The sequence below is a fragment of the Camelina sativa genome, chromosome 4, assembly GCF_000633955.1.
Source record: "Camelina sativa cultivar DH55 chromosome 4, Cs, whole genome shotgun sequence".
Taxonomy (NCBI): domain Eukaryota; kingdom Viridiplantae; phylum Streptophyta; class Magnoliopsida; order Brassicales; family Brassicaceae; genus Camelina; species Camelina sativa.
In genome coordinates this window covers 29,913,147-29,923,518 of record NC_025688.1, presented here as the reverse complement: position 1 = coordinate 29,923,518, position 10,372 = coordinate 29,913,147, and the positions used below count along the sequence as shown (strand labels likewise).

General features: G+C 39.8%; 3 protein-coding genes across 5 annotated transcripts; 1 reads left to right on the top strand and 2 right to left on the bottom strand.

Moving 5' to 3' along the window:
- LOC104783349 (magnesium/proton exchanger) lies at positions 295-3,460 on the top strand. 2 transcript variants are annotated; one of them, XM_010508496.2, is made up of 9 exons: positions 295-429; positions 848-1,306; positions 1,401-1,576; positions 1,662-1,780; positions 1,872-2,038; positions 2,196-2,293; positions 2,416-2,632; positions 2,721-2,850; positions 2,921-3,460. In XM_010508496.2, the coding sequence occupies exons 2-9, from the start codon at positions 916-918 to the stop codon at positions 3,216-3,218; spliced, it is 1,596 nt and encodes a 531-aa protein (XP_010506798.1). In that variant the 5' UTR covers positions 295-429; positions 848-915; the 3' UTR covers positions 3,219-3,460. The 2 variants fall into 2 exon arrangements, with proteins under 2 accessions (XP_010506798.1, XP_010506797.1); XM_010508495.2 differs by having other exon boundaries at positions 296-429; positions 2,178-2,293.
- On the bottom strand, positions 3,686-6,230 carry LOC104783348 (blue-light photoreceptor PHR2). 2 transcript variants are annotated; one of them, XM_010508494.2, is made up of 5 exons: positions 5,910-6,230; positions 4,716-5,430; positions 4,200-4,441; positions 4,040-4,105; positions 3,686-3,953 (listed from the first exon to the last, which is right to left on the bottom strand). In XM_010508494.2, exons 1-5 carry the CDS (start codon positions 6,146-6,148, stop codon positions 3,872-3,874), a joined length of 1,344 nt encoding a protein of 447 aa, XP_010506796.1. In that variant the 5' UTR covers positions 6,149-6,230; the 3' UTR covers positions 3,686-3,871. The 2 variants fall into 2 exon arrangements, with proteins under 2 accessions (XP_010506796.1, XP_019100676.1); XM_019245131.1 differs by having other exon boundaries at positions 4,716-5,564; positions 6,041-6,230.
- LOC104784462 (U1 small nuclear ribonucleoprotein A-like) lies at positions 9,122-10,159 on the bottom strand (the record flags this gene model as incomplete). The annotated part of the gene is made up of 3 exons (XM_010509485.2): positions 9,122-9,597; positions 9,703-9,797; positions 10,054-10,159. Coding segments are annotated over 3 exons (492 nt in total), but the record flags the coding sequence as incomplete, so codon positions are not given.

Genomic DNA, 10,372 nt, shown 5'->3' with positions numbered 1-10,372 from the left:
AAGCAACAAATGTTTGTTGTAACTTTTATAAAGATGATGATGATATGAGATTTTTTTTTTTTTAAAAACGTTATTAGGGGTCTAAAACGAAATAAAAGATGTTTGCAATTCGGTCTATAAACCTTATCAAAATTAAAAAAAAAAAAGTAATAAGTCCCAAGTTGATAGTCAACAAAAATCGACCAATCATAAAAGAACACGTGTCGGTCAATGTAATCCTTGTTCGATTCAACAAATAATTGAAGAAGTGTCATGCAGAGATTAGGAGATTGATTTAGATGTGTTTGTGATTTGTCACCAAAAATATAAATGGCTCACAAGTCTCCACCGCAATATCCAACATCGCAGCTTGACCGATTCCAATCAGCTCCCCTTCGTCTCTCCCCTGATCGGCGGATTTGTGAATGCCGGTCACCGAGATATCCTCCGGTACGTCCGCATTGATCACGTGCCTCACTCTTCAGACAGATTCCCCCCCCCCTCTCATGCTCTGTTTTTTTATTTTATTTAATAGCTATTTTTGCCTGAGATTTGTTCGACAAATTAGGGTTTTTGTGAAAAGAACCCAACTCTTGTTTAACCGAACCCAACTCTTGTTCCTTTGATCTGGTTTTGATTACTGTGGAACATGCAAATTGTTATTAGTTTTTGGTCTATAGATTAAATTTCGGATGAATGCCATGCGGATCCTTTGCAGTGTTTTCTTGGTTCGTGTTATGGATTCTCTGGAAAGAATCAAATCTATATTGCATGTTCCGTTTGTTTCGCCTTCTCCTGTTACCTGCTACTACTGTAGTCCGATCCATCAGATTCCTTAACCTTCTTTTTACTTTTTTTGGTGTGCCAGATTCGTTTCTCCACTGAGAGAACAAGTGAATTCAGTTGACTTATCAGCAAGGAAGGAGGTGCGGTGCAATGGCCTCCATTCTTAATCAAACCCAGGAGTTGCAAGAATCTTCCAAGGTTATTGGGCATGTAAGATGTGAAAACTATTTTATATTCCCCGGAGAAAATACTTTGTCAGATGGTTTGAGGGGCGTTTTGTATTTCCTTGCTCTTGCCTACTGCTTCATCGGTTTGTCTGCCATTACTGCACGCTTTTTCAAGTCTATGGAGAATGTTGTGAAACATTCGCGTAAAGTGGTTGCAGTTGATCCCATTACTAATGCTCAAGTCATCACCTACAAGAAAGTTTGGAACTTTACTATTGCAGACATCAGTTTGTTGGCTTTTGGAACAAGCTTTCCTCAGATCTCTTTGGCTACCATCGATGCAATACGCAATATCGGAGAGCGTTATGCTGGAGGTCTTGTTCTTGATCTATCTTCTTCCTTCCTAAAACCCCTGTTTTTTTTTACTTCAAATTTCGTTTAGTTCGTATATCATGTTTTGTCATATAGGTCTTGGTCCTGGGACACTTGTCGGCTCAGCTGCATTTGATCTTTTCCCTATCCCCGCTGTTTGTGTCGTGGTGCCAAAAGCTGGAGAACTGAAAAAGATATCTGACTTAGGCGTTTGGCTAGTCGAGCTGGTCTGGTCTTTTTGGGCTTATATCTGGCTGTACATAATCCTCGAGGTAACTGCAAATAAGCGGTCTAAATAGATTCTGTTGAATTTTCAGTGATGAGGTCTAAATCTCTGTTTCTTTTCACGTCTCACAGGTGTGGTCACCAAATGTCATTACACTTTTGGAGGCATTATTGACAGTATTGCAATACGGGTTACTTCTAGTTCACGCGTACGCCCAAGACAAGCGATGGCCTTACTTGTCGTTACCAATGTGGGTTTCTTCTCCAGACAATAATACTAGTTTCTGCAAAACAGATTTCTACTGAAGACTGAACCTTTGTGTTTGTATTTGACATTTTAAGGTCAAGAGGCGATAGGCCAGAGGAGTGGGTTCCAGAGGAGATTGATCAATCCAAAGATGACAATGATGTTCATGATGTGTATTCGGATGCCGCTCAAGAAGCTGTTGAATCGGGAAACAGAAACATTGTTGATATCTTCTCAATTCATTCAGCTAACAATGATACAGGTACTAAGTATGTGTAGGTTGTCTTCCTATTGATAAAGACCAGTTTTTTTCGTAATTTCCAAATCCGTGTATGTGACTCGCATAATCATCTCTGGTATTGTTATAAATCAGATTTTCCCTGTAACGAATACTTTTGCAGGGATCACCTATCATACAGTGGCAGATACTCCACCCGATTCTGCTACTAAGAAGGGTAAGGCGAAGAATTCTACTGTTTTCAACTTGTGGAAACATCAATTTGTGGATGCAATCACGGTAAAAATCTTCTACGTACCAAGTGATTTTAGATTCTTCTATATCCTATTTTGGTCTTATTGATCATTGACAGACAACTCATTCTATTTAACTTGGCTCTCTTCCCCTTCTTAATCAAACAGTTGGAGACATCAGAATCAAAGAAAGTGGATAGCATTTATCTTCGAATCGCAAAATCCTTTTGGCAATTACTCCTTGCCCCTTGGAAACTTCTTTTTGCATTTGTGCCTCCTTGCAACATTGCTCACGGTTGGGTTGCTTTCATCTGCTCTCTCCTCTTCATCAGTGGAGTAGCTTTTGTCGTCACAAGACTTACCGACCTTATAAGCTGTGTCACTGGTACACACACACACTCCGGTTTTAAAATCTTGATTAAGAGATTCAACGTTTTAGCGCTACAACATTTGAAACTCTTCTCATCTTGCAGGAATAAACCCATATGTGATAGCATTCACAGCACTCGCAGGTGGAACTTCATGGCCAGACTTAGTAGCAAGTAAAATCGCTGCAGAGCGACAACTTACCGCAGATTCAGCCATTGCAAACATCACCTGCAGGTAAAAATCTCGAAACTCCTTTTAAACAATCAAGATCTTTTCATGATCTTTTTGGTGATAATTTCTGCAGTAACTCGGTGAACATTTATGTGGGGATTGGAGTTCCGTGGCTGATAAACACAGTCTACAACTACTTTGCATACAAGGAGCCTTTATACATAGAAAACGCAAAAGGACTAAGCTTTTCGCTGCTGATATTCTTTGCTACATCAGTGGGATGTATTGTGGTGCTTGTGTTGAGAAGGTTGATCATAGGAGCTGAGCTTGGAGGTCCAAGGCTATGGGCTTGGCTTACTTCTGCTTATTTCATGATGCTTTGGGTCGTCTTCGTTGTTCTTTCTTCTTTGAAAGTTTCAGGCATCATATAGAATTATAGAAGAAACAACAAAAGAGAAAAAAACAAACCCTTGAGTAGAAGAAAAAGCCTTACTATATCACACAGTCTCTGTTTTGTGTTATCCTTTATAAGGGGTTTTATATAGTATATCAAAGTTCAAAAGGCAGTTGGCTAAATATGTGTTACAAATATAAAGCATATTGAACATGATTTTGGAGGCTTCATCTTTAGTTAGGAGGGTCGTACATATATGAAGGAGTACATTTCCTCTTATTCTGCAGTTTTTTGTTTATTTATTTGCGGTGTTACCAATTTGTAGTCTTTTTCAAATTTTTAGTCAGTGAAGATGCAAACTTTGTCTAAAGTTCAAACAAATTCTTAGCCGATTCCCTAAGTATTTACAGGTGATACATTGAAGTCTTTAATTCTTTTAGCTTCGTTCTAGTATCACAAATCATAGAGACTTTTTATGGAATGAGTATATGAAATGTTTAGAACAAAGGAAACAACAACTTGATTGAGCCAAAATAAAATAAAAAAGGGGTTACTAATTCATTCTCATACTCAGTCTCAAAAGAGAGCAGTTAAGTCCTGTCCCAGATAGCATGTATGTAAATACACGGATACAAAGAGTAGGGCAAAAACCAGATGGGATCTACTTTTCCAATCACCTGAGAAGTAGGTTTAAGCAAAGGCGCCGGTACAGGCTGTAGCCGGACCAGCCTCAACCTGCGTCTTCAATGAGCTGTATTTCTTGGTTATAAACCTGTTCAAAGTTTGAAACACATCAAAGAGAGATTCAGACAAATGACAAATTCTACTTAGGGCCAAGTTAAGAAGGCAAGAGCTCACCTAAAGAAATCCCTCCATAACAACTCATACATTAACCAGTTGAGTCCAGTATCTCCCGATCCGTTCCTGAGAAAATCATTATAAAGAATGGAAATTAGACACATCTTTACTATATACCCTATATGGTTTTCCCATAAGTGTTGTGTTTCTGAGACATTACCTTGGAGTTGTGGGGGTGGTTGATGCAGAGATTGTTTTCTTAAGCTCATCGAACATGGAACGAGGAGAGATGCTTCCCATGGCTAACCAAGGTGATATCTTGCAAGAGAAATTTGCACCAAAGACACTGTTGTTACCTCCTTTCTGGTTTCCCTTGCTCAACCGAGCCTGACACTCTGCTGCAAAGCTCTTTAGCCTAGTCAACGCCTCTGTCTCTCCTCCAACCATTGTTGGCTTCCCTTCCTGGTAAAAAAAGGTGTAAGAGAGCAGCAGACACATATTAGACCGAAGGAGAAACGTTCATTGATCCTATAAAGAATTCATGGACCTTCAAACATTGTTTACACTTTATAGTATTTATCCATATGAGTCTGTCTCTTATAGAACTGGAACCAATTGGCTAGATTACGAACCTTTGACAAATCAAACAAGTATCCACCTTTTTTCTAAACAAACTAAACCTGGCTAGGAGATGAATCAAAGCTAAGCTAAGAAGAGAGGAAAAGAAAACTGAAACCTGGCTCGTTCTGGCAGTGGGGCTAATGCCGAGATCCAAAAGAGAAGGAATGTCACCAAGCTCAACGTCGCCTCGAGAGGGCAAGCTTTTGAATTGATCAAGAGCAGCGATAGTCTTCCTAATCTCCAATTTCTGGACTTTGTCCTTGAAAGCTCCGTAATTAGATGGCAAATCTTCAATTTTGAAAGGCAAATCATCCAAATGATAGAGAGTGCTTCCCCAGAAGTATTTGACTTCAACGCCTTCCTCCTTCATGGCCGTCTCAATCTTGCCTTCCGCTTTAACCTCGTCGTGAGAGACTTCCCTGTGGGCATAAACGGCGTCAGCTCCAATCTCCTTGGCCAATTCGACCAAAACAGCTTCAGGCTTCCCGACGCGGACAACGAGATTGGAGCCTCTCGCTTGGAGACTCTTCCGGAGCTCTGAGACCGACTCAATCAGAAACTGGGCTCGGAAAGGCCCCGTCTTGTCGAATCCAGAAGATGACTTGCCGTAGTCTCTAGGGTCGAAGCAGTAGACGGGCAAAACGGAGACGCACTCGTCATTAGCGGAGCTGAGAGCCTCGTTGTCGTGGACGCGGAGGTCGTTGCGGAACCAGACGAGAGAAGAACGGCGGAGAGCGGCGGCGGAGGAAGGATCGACGGGGCGGCGAGGGACGATGGAGAGAGGGGAGTGGAGAGGGTTAGCGGAGATGGTGGATTTGAAAGAGAATCTTGTGGAAGGTAGAAGAGAAGAAGAAGAAGAAAGAGAGAGATGGGTGAGGGAAGAGGCCTGAGTAGGGATCTTAACCTTGTTTGGATGATGAGAAAACAATCTGAGGAACTGAGTTGAGGTTGGGAAGAAGGTGACCAGAGAAAGAGANCAACGAGATTCGAGCCTCTCGCTTGGAGACTCTTACGGAGCTCTGAGACCGACTCAATCAGAAACTGGGCTCGGAAAGGCCCCGTCTTGTCGAATCCAGAAGATGACTTGCCGTAGTCTCTAGGGTCGAAGCAGTAGACGGGCAAAACGGAGACGCACTCGTCATTAGCGGAGTTGAGAGCCTCGTTGTCGTGGACGCGGAGGTCGTTGCGGAACCAGACGAGAGAAGAACGGCGGAGAGCGGCGGCGGAGGAAGGATCGACGGGGCGACGAGGGACGATGGAGAGAGGGGAGTGGAGAGGGTTAGCGGAGATGGTGGATTTGAAAGAGAATCTTGTGGGAAGAGGAGAGACAGAAGAAAGAGAGAGATGGGTGAGGGAAGAGGCCTGAGTAGGGATCTTAACCTTGTTTGGATGATGAGAAAACAATCTGAGGAACTGAGTTGAGGTTGGGAAGAAGGTGACCAGTGAAAGAGACGCGATTGGTAGAGACGAAGGGATAGTAATGGCGATTTGGTTATCTTCTTCTTCTTCTTCTACTTCTGGGTTTGCTCCCTTCTTCTTCCAGTCCATTTCTCTTTGTTTGTCAGTAAAGAAGAGTGTTTTGTCTGAGATGAATTTGAGGGGTTGGTTGATAAGCCAAGCCCCCTCCTCGATTTTCTTCCATTTTGTAACACTCAATTTTTTTGTTTTTTTTTTTATTTTCGGTCCATAAAATTACATATTTAACAAAAAAAAAAAAAAAAAAAAAAAAAAAAAAAAAAAAANATACTAAAATAGGAGTATTTAAATAGTCTTTTAGTCAAATAATTCTCATTGATATATTATGTAAAAATTAGTATATGATTATTATGCACAACTCAAGTTCAAGTAGCCAAGTGGGTAGCAGTTTTATGGTCTTCAAAATAAGTAAAAGAGCATGCAGTAGAGTAGTAGATTATTTCCATCTTACAGATCATGGGAGTATGGGACTCGACATGTATTCTTTTCTTCCTGGTTTATGAACCTCTCAATGTTAATGCGCCACATGTGCTGCAAAAAAACCATCAAATAGCTTCAGAATTGTATAACTTTGTAGGCCATTAATTTCAAACGAATAACCCGTTTCATGCAGTGAAGTCGTATATACATCGACAAGTTCAAAAACGTACACTCTCTTGAGTCTTGATGCAACCCAAAAAAATACTTGAGTAAATAGAATTATCAGCAAGGTTCAAAGGAGCAAATAACATAATTGGGTGAGGAGCTCATGTTGGAAAAGGGGAGTACGTGCAAAGCATATGAGACGGATTAATTCGTCTTTGTTGGTTTGCACGTGCCCTGCTTCTCCAACGTGGAGATTCTCACCCGCATTTCCAAGTATGTTTGAGCTTTTGTAGTATGAGAGCTTTGGTTATGGAAAGGCTTGTATATATAGCCCCAAAGATCGCATTAATGGAAGACTCTCACACGCACATACGTATATGTGTATTATGTATGTGTTGGCGTGAGTGTGTTTTACGTAAGGCAAAAGAACCATGCCATGCCATGATGGCATCTCACGCAAAAGAAGGGTTGAAGTTGAAAAGTGATCTCAGAGAATGAAGAGAGCTAAAAGAAGCTAGGGCCAAACAGTACCTTGTCTACTAACTACTGCGAAAAATTAAGTTCTGAAAGCTTTTAATTCCATAATTTTTTTTGTTGTGGGGGCTTGTCTGTCCTAAATTTCATTAACTCTACATAATCTTATCTATGTGTACCAATGTATACCATTTTGTGTTATCGCTAGGATCCTATATGTAGCCGGTCACGCGTTGACAAGCAATATCTTATTAGCATCTACTCTAGGACATGTAAAAAATAAAGGATCCGTATTCTTTGGTTTCGGAACGATTAGAATTGAATTACGGGCGTATACCAAAATGAAAAGAAACTCTTCAAGTTCAAATATTGATTTACAATACTACATTTTATCTCTGTCAATTTTGTACTGTATTACATAAATGAGAGATTTTTCTATTTCTCAGTTAATACTGAAACTCCTTCATGATGATAAATGCCGAAGCATAGCAGAACCATTCATTTGAATTAATAACATATGTGTGTGAGAGAAAGGGATCAAAAAGAGGAAGGTAGCTCGTCAAAGACTGTTTGGGGCAAAAGAAGAGAGGAATAATGAAAGAGTGCACGTAGGGCTTTGCGTGTTGTCCTAACTTTCTCTAACATAAAAACAAAGACACCATTCATAATATGATGAGGTTGTAAGGTCCCTATGTTGATATTTTTCCTCTCTCTCACATCAATTGTGTATATATTATATAGTCTATGTTTAATGTATAATCCTCCTCAGGCCTGACATGGACTCAATAGGCAGTGGTCTTACTAGTTAAATTGTTATAGTAATTGTAGAGTCTAGCTAAGTGATATTGTTCAAGGTGTTTATTCATCAGACATGTGGCCATACTAAGAGTATATAATTAATTTTTCACATTATGAAACAAATTGTTGTAGTATTGTAAAACTTTGCATATCTACGTACTAAAATTAGCTTTCTTGCCGATGATTAGAAAAAAAGATGCAACTAAGAAAGCAAGCGGTGTGTGTGACCTGCAGACCAAAGATGAATCAGCAACAAATCTTTTGTCTTGTAAAAAGAGGAGTCAGAGTCAGACAATGAAGTCATCACCAAATCTATAAACACATTAATGCTTACGTGTCCGTACGACACTCGTGCTTCCCGCTAAAGGGCTCACTCAATTACTGAACCATCGTCTGTCTAATGAATGCTTTTGTTGTTTGATAACTTAAATGCATGGAGTGTCCAATATATCAAAAAAGAGTTCGCTCACTTAATTCTCTTGGCGCACGAGTTTGAACCTTTATCGTCGGTCACGTCAGCAGCAACAAAGAAAAACAGCTACACAACAAAGACTTTTCTTTCACCAATCCAACATCACATAATGATTGCTTCTTGTTCTTCACTAGATATCCAGGAATTCGTAAGAAAATAAAATTACAATCATCCATAGATTATAGAGAGAATACTTTTATTCAATATAATTTCGTGTAACCAGTCAAATTAACGGTCTAACAGGTATCATGATTAGGTGTTGCCTCTTCTTCTTCTTCCTTTGATAAATGCTGCTTCGTTTTTTTGCATCACCATTTCCAATTCCAAATAGCAAAATTAATAAAACGTATGACCAATACTTTCTACTTCCTAAACTAGAACTAGAAGCTCTGATATCAAAGGCTATATAGATGTATACGTTAATTCCATACTCGACTTTCATAAAAATAAAAAAAAAGAGTTTATATGATTAAAACCTTTGACAAGTGAAAAACAAACAAAAGCAGTTATATATAGACATTAGACAATGCGGAGATGGAAGACATTAAGTCTTGCGCCACCTACGAGAGAGCTTCAGGTGATTGATCGCTTTCCCCAGATGTCTCTATTCCTTCTAAGAACTAAAAGCACAGGTCTTTCAGTTCAGAAGGTATCAGGATATCATAGCTATGGAAGGAAAGGCTTATCCATAACTGGAAGAAGGTGACATAAGCTTAGCTAGACAAACACCGAATCAAGATGCTTATTTGTTTAGATGAAAAAGAAAAAAAAACTATTAAGTTAGACGATTGTAATAATCTATTCTACAACAAAAACAATTCTCCTTCTTGCACAAACCATAGAAGAAGTACATTGACAGATACAAACATCTCATTGAAACCAGAGATCAAACGAACTTTGTCTATTTCTTAGCATACGTGATGAGCATCGGGTCCTGCTGAATCTTGAAACCTTGAAGTCCCTGCATTGCGACCGTTGACTGCATCTCATCTGCATACTCCACAAAGGCGATTCCCGGTTTGGCTTCAACCATCCTAACCTCCTTAAACCCTGGGTACTGGCAGAAGAACATCTGAATCATCATTGGAGTTGTGTCGTGAGGAAGGTTTTGGACAAAGAGGATGTTATTTGGCGGAGCTGGTGCCTCGGGGAGAATGGGTTTAACACCAGCAGGGTATGGTACTTGCGAAAGCTGTGAAAAGCGTGGCAATAAGAACAGTGGTTAGAATACAGGAAGAGCAACTCCCAAAAAGCATGAATCAAGAATAGAGTAAAGAAAAATGTTGAGGTAACTCACAGGAGGTGCAGTTCCATAGACACTTGGATAGGCTGAGTTGGCCATGCCCATCTGTGCGGAATCATGGTGCTGGTCTTTCTTTTTCTTGCCTCCTGCTGTTACAAAGACGATATTTATTAGATGCGAAAACATGTTGTGGGGAAGCAAAGATATCACAAAGTCATGAATGATACACACAGTCAGCATCCCACATAGGATGTGAATAGTAATGATCAATGGGAGAAAGAGGGAATGAGAAACAGAGGAATAATAAATCTACATGTACATGTGCATTGCAGCAATGGTCAAAAAGTGAGCCAAACAAGCAAGCAAACGAAAGAAAGAAACAAAAAAAACTTCAGTAAGTCTCACCTCTCTCCTCATGTCTTTTTCTCTTCTCGCGAGGAACAAATGTACCATCCGCCTTGGCAACCACATCTGACTTTGTTTTGGCATATTGAATTCTCTGTCCAGATCGTCAAGAGTTTAGGGGATTAATATAGCAAAGTGATTGATAAAGTAAGTAAACAGAACCTAGAAAGATAGGTAATTAAACAGAACCTAGAAAGATAAGTAATTCAACAGAACCTGAAAAGATAAGTAATTCAACAGAACAGAACCTAGAAAGATAAGTAATTCAACAGAACCTGAAAAGATAAGTAATTCAACAGAACAGAACCTAGAAAGATAA